The sequence below is a fragment of the Drosophila erecta genome, unplaced genomic scaffold, assembly GCF_003286155.1.
Source record: "Drosophila erecta strain 14021-0224.00,06,07 unplaced genomic scaffold, DereRS2 tig00000055-arrow-pilon, whole genome shotgun sequence".
Classification (NCBI taxonomy): domain Eukaryota; kingdom Metazoa; phylum Arthropoda; class Insecta; order Diptera; family Drosophilidae; genus Drosophila; species Drosophila erecta.
Genome location: NW_020825200.1, coordinates 12480942 through 12493325, shown reverse-complemented (window position 1 = coordinate 12493325; position 12384 = coordinate 12480942). Strand labels below are relative to the sequence as shown.

General features: G+C 45.7%; 6 protein-coding genes across 7 annotated transcripts; 4 read left to right on the top strand and 2 right to left on the bottom strand.

Moving 5' to 3' along the window:
- Positions 1-39: 39 nt before the first annotated feature.
- LOC6542196 (exosome complex component RRP41) lies at positions 40-1104 on the bottom strand. The gene has a single exon (XM_001969629.3). It carries the CDS (start codon positions 808-810, stop codon positions 70-72), a length of 741 nt encoding a protein of 246 aa, XP_001969665.1. The 5' UTR covers positions 811-1104; the 3' UTR covers positions 40-69.
- LOC6542647 lies at positions 1091-2973 on the top strand. 2 transcript variants are annotated; one of them, XM_026978369.1, is made up of 4 exons: positions 1091-1148; positions 1423-1839; positions 1893-2483; positions 2542-2973. In XM_026978369.1, the coding sequence occupies exons 1-4, from the start codon at positions 1136-1138 to the stop codon at positions 2886-2888; spliced, it is 1368 nt and encodes a 455-aa protein (XP_026834170.1). In that variant the 5' UTR covers positions 1091-1135; the 3' UTR covers positions 2889-2973. The 2 variants fall into 2 exon arrangements, with proteins under 2 accessions (XP_026834170.1, XP_001969664.1); XM_001969628.3 differs by having other exon boundaries at positions 1099-1300.
- Positions 2974-3263: 290 nt separating this feature from the next.
- Positions 3264-3934, bottom strand: LOC6541311. Its single transcript, XM_001969627.3, has one exon. The coding sequence runs from the start codon at positions 3823-3825 to the stop codon at positions 3346-3348; it is 480 nt and encodes a 159-aa protein (XP_001969663.1). The 5' UTR covers positions 3826-3934; the 3' UTR covers positions 3264-3345.
- A 2077-nt stretch (positions 3935-6011) lies between these two features.
- Positions 6012-7038, top strand: LOC6543361 (transcription factor SPT20 homolog). The gene is made up of 2 exons (XM_001969626.3): positions 6012-6090; positions 6178-7038. The coding sequence occupies exon 2, from the start codon at positions 6332-6334 to the stop codon at positions 6884-6886; it is 555 nt and encodes a 184-aa protein (XP_001969662.1). The 5' UTR covers positions 6012-6090; positions 6178-6331; the 3' UTR covers positions 6887-7038.
- A 1312-nt stretch (positions 7039-8350) lies between these two features.
- Positions 8351-9119, top strand: LOC6541635 (protein Mabiki). Its single transcript, XM_001969624.3, has one exon. It carries the CDS (start codon positions 8456-8458, stop codon positions 9032-9034), a length of 579 nt encoding a protein of 192 aa, XP_001969660.3. The 5' UTR covers positions 8351-8455; the 3' UTR covers positions 9035-9119.
- Positions 9120-10480: 1361 nt separating this feature from the next.
- Positions 10481-11545, top strand: LOC6543399 (proteasome subunit alpha type-1). Its single transcript, XM_001969623.3, has one exon. It carries the CDS (start codon positions 10608-10610, stop codon positions 11475-11477), a length of 870 nt encoding a protein of 289 aa, XP_001969659.1. The 5' UTR covers positions 10481-10607; the 3' UTR covers positions 11478-11545.
- The last annotated feature ends 839 nt before the right edge of the window (positions 11546-12384 follow it).

The window sequence follows — 12384 nt, the reverse complement described above, 5'->3', positions numbered from 1 at the left end:
TTATTGTAATTGTTGCCTTTCAATTGTAAAAACAGCAAGTTTGGATGGAATAGAAATAAGTACTTTATTTCAGCAAACTTTAGCAAAATCAGAGGCGCTACCCATGTGCAGAAGGTGCTCCTTGACAGCCGCCTCCAGAATGTCCCGGATCTCGCGGCAACCGGCCATAGCAGTCTCGATGACGGTTTCCAAATGATCGATGTGGAAACGTTCACTCATCTCGAGAAAGGCGATCTTCTCGGCGGTGGGCAAGGCAGCCACGGTCAGTTTCGGACCGCCGGATACCTCCTCAAAGTGTGAGATGTCTGTGAGCGGGATGTTTGATTTACTCAGAGAGGCGGTGCAGGCGACAATGAACTCGTTCAGGCAGATTCCAGCATCAATTAGCGCCAGTGTGGCTGCATTAAGTGCCACCGCATAGTTGGCTCCGTCGGCCTGGAGCACCTCCACGTAGATGTCTATCTGGGAGCGGGGATACAGCTCCGACTTAATGGCGGCACTTAGCGCCTGTTGCAGGTACATCTTAAACTCCAGAGATTTGCGATCGCCCCGCGGCCTATACTTGCGCTCCGCTGTGGAGAAGGTGGCCTGACTGTACTGGCAGTTGATGATGGACTCCGTATGCTTGCTCTTGGCCTGGTGTGGTCCATAGACGGCAGCCAGAACCTTGGTGTTTCCCTGCTCCATGTAAGCACTTCCATCCGGCTGCTCGAAGACTCCCAGTTTGCACTTGATGCGGCGCAGTTCATGTGGACGTCGTCCGTCCAGACGGAGACCCTGTTCACTGAGCAGCTCGTATTTACCAGCCATATTTCGGAACTTTAGAGGTACAATTATTTTGGGTAAAAATAAATATCACACGTGCGGCGCGCTTTGTTTACAATTTTAACAGCAGTGTGGAAGTAATTAAAATACCAACAGTCAAAAATATACTTTGTATACTAAATATTTAAAAATACATATCCGAGCAAATATTTCTCAACTTTACTACACTAAGTGTCGATATATAAATTTATTAGCAAATTTCTTAAATTGTTTTTTAATTCTGCTTGGAATACCCCTACTGCGATGCAGTACCCATACTTTTGACGTTTAACAACACTAACATATGCTGAAATAGATATCCGATAACATCATGCCGATAGTTGGTAAGAAAAAGTGGCAACCCTAAAATATATAAATAGCTGCGAGTGCAAAAAAACTGAATTTATGGGAATAAAATAATAAATATTAGCTGAATTGTGTACGAAACCGTGCTTGCCAGCACCATAAATACGCACAATGTCCAAGTCAAGCGCAGGTGGGTCTACAACACCGCGAAAACCGCACAAACTAAACAGACGCTTCCGGGTGCAAAACAAAAATAGCGAGCCAAAATATCACACACTTTGAAAATAATCGACTTTAAACCGGCATTTCCAGCACGCTGGGTCAAATTCTTCAATGCGGCAGGCATCCCATCTCCCGCGGCCGCAGGATACGCCCACGTCTTCGTGGAGAACCGCATCCAGGACGACATGCTGTTGGATCTTAACAAGGAGTATCTCCGGGAAATGGGCATCACCTTGATGGGTGATATAATTGCCATCCTGCGGCACTCAAAGACCGTCTGCGAACAGAATGCCCGAGATCAGGTCCTCACCACGGAGGTGGTTCAACCAGCCGCCCGTCCGGTGTCGCCAAAGCCCAAATCATCGGTTGCTACACCCAAAGCAAAGGTTTCTCCGCCTGCGAAACCGGCAAGACGGGTGCTTCCGGAGCACGAGGGCAAGTACAAGGTGACACTGCCCACGGGAACCACCGAGCGCAGCAAACAGATATTGGCCAAGCGGGAGAAGCGTAAGGTTATAAATCTCCAAACAAGTTCAAGTGTTTAATATTTCTTCTTTTAGTATACTCAGATCGCGTGAGCAGCTCCAAAAAGTCGGATATATTTTCGCGTCTTCATGCCGACGACGAGGCCCAGGAGGGCATAGTCTCCAGTTCCGGCGAGAGCAGCGTCCGTGTGCACATCACCGGCGTATCAAAAACAGCGGCCACCTCCACCAACAATTCGGTCTTCGCTCGACTCGGGGGCAAGCAGGGCGCTCTGTCGGGGGATTTCACTGCGACCAGGGAAATTAAATCGATCCTAAAAAACACACACCGGTCGGCAGGAGGCGGTGGAGGAGGAGGGGTTACCAAGAACTCGCCCATTGTGAAGGCCAAGAAGCTGGCCGGTGTGCCGCAGCAAAAGGTTATGCTGGTTCACAAAGTGCCTCTTAAAAAAGGCGACGATGACGACGATAGCATGGACGATCTAGGCAGCGACGAAGAGGAGTACATGTCAAGCGGTGAAGGGGAAGACATCGATATGGGAGCCGGAGAAAAGATTGTTAAGTTCGCCTCCACAGCGGAGGTTCGGGAAATCGCTCCCGAAGCGGCCTACAAAAATAGGCACGGCAAAAATTTTGCAAATAACATCAAATCCAGGCTCGGAATCGGTATGTTTGCTTCAGATACTTTGTGACACAGTCAATTAATCTACCGCTTTTTGTTTAGTATCCAAACTTCATGCCACCAAGAAGACGTACAACCTAAAGGCCTCGCCAGCAAAGAAACCGCAGGCTCGTCTCAGCCCTGTTAAGGGCAAGACCATACGCATGCGTAGCGACGAGCTGTTTACCCGGCAGGACACGATGCCCGTCCACAAAAGGCTTGGAAATAACTCGACCTCCGCTCCCCTCAGAGCTCCACCAGCTCCGCCACATCGACAGCAGCGTCCAGAGCCGCAGAAGAAGAAATATGTTCCGCCAAGGCGCCATAACAGCATGAATGCTGGTCATAACAAGCACCGAGATCAATCTGGCTCTGTTTTTGACCGCCTTGGCTTCAATAACTCTATGTAAAATATAAGTAATGTGACCCTCATAAATTGTTTTAAGTTCAATGCCCCTAATTAACTTTGCCAGTAAATGTTTGAATTCAAAAAGAAACTGGTTTAAGCTTTATGAAATGGGTGAGAACTGGCAGAATTTTGTACTGAACTCAAATTCTATCAGGAGAGCTCATCAACTGTAAGCATTCGATTCGATTACCTTATTACAACTAATTCATGACAGACTTCTGCGTAAATTTATGTGAATTGCCGAACATGAATTCGCCTGCTTTCAGAACACAAAACCAATTGATTAACTTTGTGATGGAAAACGTGTTTATTCTGTTTAAAATTAATGTTATCTACAATTACTCTAGGATTTCGCTTCCGTTCATATTGTACAATCTGTCCTCGGTCACTTAAAGGTCTATATCACTGGTTGCTAGGCAAATCACTCCGTTTTGAATGTCTTTACGTGCGTGTCAAGCTCATTGCTGCAGCAGAGCCTGGAGGGCCTGGCGCCATTCCAGTGGCCAGGTGTTGGCATCCGGATTGATGTTGAGCAGTTGGCGCATCTGGAGCACGGCGCGCTGCTTTTGTAGCATGTAGGCGTATGCCTGGTGGTTGAAGACCGGCGAATGGGTGACCGAAACGTGGGTGGCCGGAAGCGGATGTTGCTGGTGCTGGGGTGGCGTGGTGGGTGGTGTGGGGGGCAGTGAGTGATGGTGCACAGGTTTTTGCTGCAGCTGCTGGACCTCCCGCTCCGTCTCCTGGCGACGCTTTCGTGGTGTATTTTCGCTGAGGGCGTATGGCCGGAAAAGGGGCGTGGCACTGGCAGAGGGGGCAATATCCTTGGCGCTCTTTTTGCCAAACTTTTTGTGCGTGTATCCCACGATTTTGAACTTCTTGTGGGTATAGTTCTCTCCGACTTCCGACTCGTTGTGGTAATCCATGTTCGAAGGTGCCATGATTGGTGTTTTAAGATCTGGGTTTTAGTGGTGCTGTTATAGAGGTGTTTTCACGACGGCTGTTAAGGCTCGACTGTGCTCCTGCTGCTGCGCAACCAGGTATTTATACTCCCGGGATCAGGAGTCCTACCTGAGAATACTATCATTAAGAGCGAACATGCGCCCTGTTTATGGGAAAATCTTCGTTGACAAAAGGTTGGCATTGTCGTAAGGAGAAGAAAAGGATTTCGGCAACACCCATACTACCTGTAGCCATTGTGGACTACCTGCTCATCCGAAAGTCCTTTGTAATTAATTTTTCATTTGCTGCAGCGCGCTGCTCGCACCTTCTATTGTGTTTGCCTAGTCCGTCCGGTTTTTCTTGGAAATTTCCCTGGATGCTTTCTCGAGAACCGTTTTCCACCTCAGAATCTGGCCAGCGCCTGCGCTTGACACTCTTTGATGCTGACCAAGTTGGCTGGACGCTTCGGAATCTGGATTCTTATCTCGCTTACCGCTAATCTGCCTCATTAAGTTCTCGTCCAGGGTATCCGGGGATGCCTTTACCTTACCTTCGAGAAAATGCCAGCCGCGCTTAGTCACAATGGTTATTGAATGGAAATTTATTGGGATTTTCCCGAATCGATGGATGCGCGTCCGTCCTAGTCTCTTCAAGGAATTTCGTGCGGATTCTTAGATTCATTTTAGAGTGTTTTCCAGACTTAAGACGTTGCATACCATTTATTGATTTAGAGATCATTCACGGCGATATAGTGTTGCGCATATCAGTTCTGTCTATACTCTTTTAGCATAAACGCTGTGTCTTATTTTATGGATATACAACAGATTTTGATCATACTTTGTTTTTATTGCTCCTATTTTCATATAACAGATAAGGTTTAATGGATTAAATTCTGCTTATGAAACATTTTATAATTATTATTAAAAATTTACGCTTCTTCAAGGTTTGAAAATGAGAAAATTTGGTAATACAAAAAATATTGCTAAATTATTGAACTGATAAAAATTAATTCAAAGGTTTCAACCAATCTTAGCCAAATATAATTAAAAAGATTTAAATTTATTGATATACATATGCAGCTGTATAAATTGGATGTTCCTGAAATTATTAGAAGATTATTGATTTTGTGTTGCGAACTTTGAGGAAAAATGATTTAACATAGTTCGAACTTTCTTAAATTGAATAGTAACCCATGTTTTAACTTTATGTAAATACATATCATGTAAAGTATGTAGTATGTAAATTCTAAGAAGTAATTTGAGGTGTAAATATTCTCCGAAACCATTTAAGAATGCTTCACAGGATATCTAATTGTTGCTATCGTACAAAGTTAAGCATTTTGTATTCTGGTAGTTCCCATCGCCGAACAGATCTACGCCTTAGAAAGATATATGGGAATAAATTTTCCCATCCACCATCCTGTTAATTCAACATTATATAAGGTAACATTTAATTGTATCATTGGTGAAAGCACTTCCTGGTAGGATATTATTGCTCTTTCTAAGGTCATTCCCCTTGGAAGGATGAACAACACCTTCGAGGACCCCATGCAATCGATTCTCTTCGTTCCAGAACAGATGAAAATTGATCAATATAATAAAAGGGAAACAATCAAACAATACGACAATCTTTCACTGTAATACTTCAACTGAACAAATAACCAACTCCCACTCCGCAACTGCTTATTGACTTTGGGATTCCTTGAGGGCTGGTCTCAAGCCCACCTGAAATAAATCCGCTTAGGCGGAGGAACAGTGAAATGTGAGAACCATCCATATAGGCATTCGTTCCCTGACTGCATAAATCAATGGACAAAGGGCCATTGAATGAAACGGAAAATCCGACATAATGCCAAAGACACGAAACCAGAGCCGAGGGAGCATTCAGTAATTGTCGGTTTTCTAGGATTTGTACCCGTAGATCCAGAAACTCCGAGACGGTTTTTCAGCTGGCCAAGCTGAAAGTCATAAATGCTTGTTTTTCGGATCGAAATCGGGCAGTGAAAACTGCTGCATGTCTGCTATTCAGGTGCCACAAAGAAGGCCGAAACAAAAGCGGGTCGGCAGACAGCCTGGACCAATTGAGCGCCAGGATTAGAGATTACAAGGATCCTACACAGAGATCCCTTCTTCGGCCCGACAACAGGTAATTCCGTTGAAAATCGTCGGCCATGTAAACAGACGAGGCAAGGACAACAACTGGTTTATGACACCCTCGAGAAGATTGCCAGCCTGCGGATTAGGGACTCCCTATTCCCAATTCAGGTAACAGCAACCGATTAGTTTTGGTCCCATTTTTAGGGAATGAATGAAATGCGTTGGGGAAATACCTGATCCGTGTTCGATGCCCAGGTACGTGATGGGAAAATCTTTGGCATTTGGTTGGGCCGTTTTGTGGGAGGCTCTGCAATTACCTAATGTTGCATAAAATGGGTGGACTGGAGGAGGGGCAGCACAGTCGTCTCAAAGACAGCAAAGCGAACACCACTCCTGATATCAATCTCAAATGGATAACTATAACCACAAGAAGTTCACTGGAGCTCTGAAGCGAAAGCGCAGCGTGGATGCGGACTCCGATGACGATGTGGTCTTCATCATGGAGCAGCCGGGCCAGCGCACTCCAGAGCAGCCACAGCCCAAGCGGCGCTTCTTCCGCCCCTGGATGGATGAGTCCCCGGAAAAGGAGCAACCACAGCCACCTCGCAAGCTGGTGGCCGCATCGACACCTCCGCCACCGAATGTGGATGCCACCTACCACGCCAACATGGTGCGCAACCACCACAAGCGGCGCCAGCGCAGTCCGCAGGAGCAACTGCGCCGGGATCGCAACACCTTGGCTAGCCTGCGCCACCGACGCTCCCAGCAGCAACAGCAGCAGCTCATCGAACAGCAGTACCTGACCAGTCGCATCCAGCACGAGGCCAATCTGCAGCAGCAGATCCGCCTGAGCCTCTACTACGTGCGCTTCCTGCAGCAAGCGATGGCCTCCACGGAGCCACTGCCTCCCACGCAGCCGAGGCACTTGATGCCGCGCCAACAGACCACCACCCAGCATCCTTGAGGGGTGGACATGGACCTTCGACTTGGCGCTGCTCCTGCCCAAAGCGCTATAACTTATTGTAAAAATGCTGAATAGCCTTGTGATTACTTTTAAAGTTCTATTTATTTATCTGTTTGACTAAACAATAAACACAAAAATTGTTATCGAAATAACTTGTAATTGTTCTATACATACATTTTACTCCAGATTTTGGAGATTACTTCAAAAGTAATGTTGCTTATGTTCTCGATGCGATACTAAGAGTAAAAGTTTTGATACAACTTTATATAAGGAATTGGGCTTTCATAAGTAGCATCATTCGCTTTGTTTAATGTGCTGAAATAATCGAACGATTGATTTGAAAACAATGGGTTGTATGCATTGAATCTTAAGTGGAAGTCTGATTTCTATTTTCCGCCGTTTAACATCGTGAGGATTTATTCTAGACCAAAATGTACCGGAAGCATCAGATATAAGAGTTACCTCACGAGGTTTTTCTGCCATTACCTTACATCAAATGCATTTTATGTAATTTATTTCGTGGAACTCTAATTTGCAATGCTAATTTAGGTGTGAAGTAATTCTAGAGATTCATACCCAGACTAAAGTGAGGATTGAATCGCGATGGCACGAGTGACATATTGTGGGAGACGCGGAATAAAATTACAATTTATTTCAGGTGGATTTAATTATTTAATTTATAAACAAATCCGCATAGCGAACGAACTAAGTGCTTGGAAAATAATTAAAAGTTGGTGACAGTAAGATCCGCCTTTATATTTAAATAAAATGAAATCATCATATTTACATTCTCAGCAATACAAAAAAATGCTACTTAAACAGTACGGGAAAAAGTCTATTACTACTATTTAAATTTTTTAACATTTCTAAAATAGTATTTTAATTAATTAATACGATTGTTGTTCAAATATAATTAATACGTGTAAAATAGAGGCATTTACCTGTCAGGACTTTCATTATGTAATTCCTGTTCCATAAACTTAAATCGCATGGGCCAGCTGACTCAAAAAATCCATGACGTATTCTTCCAACCGACGACCAGGTAATTCAATGCACTGTCATTCTACAGGAAAAGTGTTTGGAAAAGGACCCTCGAGAATTTCCAGGGAATTAAAACAAAGTGTGCTGATGAACCAGGAGCCAAAGGGACCACACACGCCGGCACAACAAATTGTTCATGCAGGTCAATAAAAAATATATTGTCTGCATAACAGTTGTTCGGTCCAGAACTTTCCTGTTCCGGTGGCCACATACGTCCGATAATCCAGGTAATCCACAAAAAAGGATAACGACGCAATCCTGCGACGGCAATTAGCGCTGTGATAGAGCAGGCCATAAAATATGCAGCTTAATCCAGGACGAAGATTACCTAATGCGAATGGATGCGCTAATCCCTTTGTTGACAGACCCAAAACAAATGGATTTCCCTATATGGCTACCTGTGCCGCCTACCTACTGTGCATATAACCAGGATATCAAACTCGAAGCCAATCATTCAGCAAGCGATCGTCCAACGAGTCACATCATCACCACATCTCTATAAGAGTCGTATCAGCCAAATTCATACAAATGGAGAACTCAGCTAGCTACACCCACAAGAAGTTCGCCGTCAGCAAGCGGAAACGGGACGTGGACCAGGACAAGGAGAACCTAACTCAGCAGTCGGAGCAGCCGATCTTCAAACGCCGCCAGACACAGGGATTCTTCCGACCGTGGTTGGATAACGAGCAAAACCAACAGAGGGAGAAGGAGACGTCACCAGTGGCCAAGCCCAGTGGCCCCGGCTCCTCGGTCAGCCAGTACCGCGCCAACATGGTGCGCCGTAGCCAGACCCATCGCCAGCGAAGCCCCAAGGAGCAGATGCGTCGGGATCGCAACACCCTGGCCTGCCTCCTCAGCCGGCGGGCCAAGCAGGCCCAGGAGGAGCAAGTGGGTCAGCAGTACGAGCAGTACCGTAGCCACCATGCCGCCATGCTGGAGCAGCAGGTGCGCCTGAGCCTCTACTACCGCCACCTCCTCCAGCAGGCGGTGTTCCAGCGCGCCATCAATCCCGCGCCGGGTCACATCCTGCCCCAGCAGCAACAGCAGTTCCTCCAGCAGATGGCCCTCTCCCAGCAGATGCTCATCTTTGGGGGCCAGCACTGCTGACCTTCCCAGCATCATAATCAGCGACTATGGATAGCCAATCATGTGATTTAGTTTATTAAGCCCCAATTATTATTATTTATTGTTGACCTTGAATTAAGCAAAAATTATACATTTAACTTAAATTCCCGGTTTTTTGGAAAAACTTTCTGCAATCACTTGGAAAATTCGGAATTCGCAGCTTGCTATATCTTTGTTCCTTAAGATTTGAGTAAGATCAGCAATATCAGCTTTAATAATGCCACATAAAAATCGGATTAAGATAAGTTGAGCTGTGGAGTACAAGACTTCAGCCTGGGGACATGTTTTATTTTTTTGAATTTCTACATCAGAAAAATACAACAAAATTAAATTAAAAAAGTTTTTTAAATTTGAATGCAGATTTTTAGATAATTGCTCCAGAAACCAAAAGCAGCTCGACCATTACTATTTCCAGATCATGTCCCTAAATTCGGGTTATATTTTAATTGAAATTAAGTTTATGACATTAGATCATTAAAACTACAGTTTTGGCTTGGCTGACCACTGAGTAAGTGACTCACCGAAGCATTGACAGATTTTTCCGAGAAACCATTTACCCAGAGCCATTACCCAGCTGAGTTCAACTAATTGTTGTCTAGCTAATTTTCATGGCGTTCTCATTTCGAGGCGGCTTTCGTCAAGGTTCAGGCCCGCCACAAAGAACCACATTTTCGAATGGGCCAAGCTTTTGGCTTGTTTAATATTGACAGAGATCGGATGTGGGAATACGGAGATATAGCCAAAGTCCAAGCAAAGCTTCAAGTTCAATTGGCCAGTGAGACGGAGTTTTGCAAGCTCACAGCTCCAAGCGCAGAAATGCAATTTTCAATGTTAGGCCAGCTGGAAAAGGCAAAAGCAAAAAGCAAAAAGCAGCCACAAAAAACTCGACAATTAACTGAAATTGATGTTTGGCTGCATGGTACAAGTGCAAAGTGGTTTACTGGGTTGTTGGAGCCGCGACGGAAATTTGTTCAGCACTTGGCTTTGCGCCATAGGAAGTCGAACCACCACACTCGCCGCCAAGTACTATCAATGAAAATTAAAAGTAATTAACTGCGCTGGCAGCGATTGCGCAAGCGCCAAAGAGTTAATTATGTGCAGGGCACTTCCCCGGCAGCATGAATACCCGAATTAATCAAAGCTCCTACTTTTCACTCAGCCCGATGCAGTTGGCTGCTTTCCAGGCGGGTGCACTCAATGCACCCCGAGCATCAGCCTTTTTGTTTTCTCCATCTGATCACCCGAACTTCCTCATAGACCGTTGATTTTCTACTTGGTTAGGCATTATGCAAGTTAGGTAGAGTGAAAGCATGTCGGGCTTGCAATTACCCTTTTATTTGGTTGCCCTTTCTGTGCGACCTCATTCTATAAAATGAATAGTCAATAGTATAATAAAAGGTTAATAGTAAATGATAACATCGCCATACTAAAATGAAAGGAAATTTTAGACTGTTTAGAAATTAGATCAGTTTTCCGCATACTTTTCACTCAAGCTAGATAAATTCCCCCCTAACTGTACTTAAGTAACTCGAAGAATTTAGTCACATACTTAGCCATGTTCCGGAATCAGTACGACAGCGACACGACAACATGGAGTCCGCAGGGCCGTCTCTTCCAGGTGGAGTACGCCATGGAGGCCGTGAAACAGGGAGCAGCTACCGTGGGACTCAAGAGCAACAACTACGCCGTGCTGGCCGCCCTGTGCCGCACCTCGAAGGACACCAACACGCTCCAGCGGAAGATCATGCCGGTGGACGGGCACGTGGGCATGTCCATAGCAGGACTCACAGCAGATGCCCGCGTGGTGTGCCAGTACCTGAGGACGGAGTGCATGGCATACCGGCACTCGTACGACGCGGAGTTTCCGGTCCGCCGTTTGGTGGCCAATCTGGGTAACAAGCTGCAGGCCACCACCCAGCGGTATGATCGTCGACCCTATGGCGTGGGCATGCTGGTGGCTGGCTACGATGAGCAGGGAGCGCACATCTACCAGGTGATGCCCACAGCCAATGTGCTCAACTGCAGGGCAATGGCCATTGGATCCCGTTCGCAGAGTGCACGCACCTATTTGGAGCGGAATATGGAGAGTTTCGAGGACTGCGACAGGGATGAACTGATATGTCATGCCATTCAGGCCATTCGGGGATCGCTCGGGCACGATGATACCGAAAACCTCACCATAAACGTGGCCATTGTGGGCAAGGATTTGCCCTTCAAAATGTTCACGGATGCCGAGAACCAGACCTATCTGAACATGGTCAAGGCTCTGGAGCCACCTTTGGAGGCGGAGCAGGATGCTCTATCCGAGGAGGGAATGAGCGATGATGACATGATGGACCACGGACCGACTGGCAGCGGAATGCCGCCCAGTGATGCAGCTGACCTGAACACCAATGCGTCCACAGGTGGCAATGATGCACGCTAATTGGAGCACTCACTCTCACAGAGCATACCAAAATTATTGTTTCGTTAAAAATGTTATTAAAGTTTATATAATGTTCTACTTTGTTGCTGCTTCGTCTTTTAGGAAGACATTTATGTACAACTGATATCCATCTGATGTTGCCTGTAGCTTTAAATGACCTAATCGGATTGAAGTAATACTCGTAGGAACACTGTAGCACTTGCCAATTCTATCAATAGATTAAAATTTTCCACAGAGGTTAGGGGTTATGCAAGTGAAAGCCTTTAGCGTGACCAATTCGATTACTGTGGATTGGAAAATGTCGTAGCTGCGACTAGCTAAAGTGTTTAGTTAAACTTTAAGTGCCACCATGACAGCTGAGTGATGGACGGGAATGGGAGTAGTTAACTTTTAAGCCCACATTTCCGTAGCTGCGGCTTCGATCGCTTTGCTGCTGTGCTGCCAGTGGCTTGACCAGGGTGCAGGGCTAATACCCAGTGAACTTTAGCCGACTGGCTGGCCAGCCCGCCGATATCCCACACTGCTCCAGGGGGTAATTGCCGATGGGGTCACCAATAACGATTGGCCCGAGGGACGGACGATTGCCCATGACATCTTGCGAACAGGCTTTTAAGGTTTTGTTGGCCAGTTCCGATGACTTCACGGCGGATGAGGAAGCATCCCAAGACTGCCGATCTTTTCCGAATAACGCCTCGAATGGTTTTTAATGGTTTGTAATCGGAAATTTAAAAGGTTTGTTAGAAAATCGCATTCATTAATGAATTTATTTTTCTGAAATTTGGAAATGGAAATAATTTTGATGCTAATATTTTCTTGATTTTAGCAGAATGCGTTCGATTCTTTTTTGCTTTGTTGGATGAGCACAAGATCTGTGCCGCTGGTAGACGTGGTTAATTAGTCTGGCTAA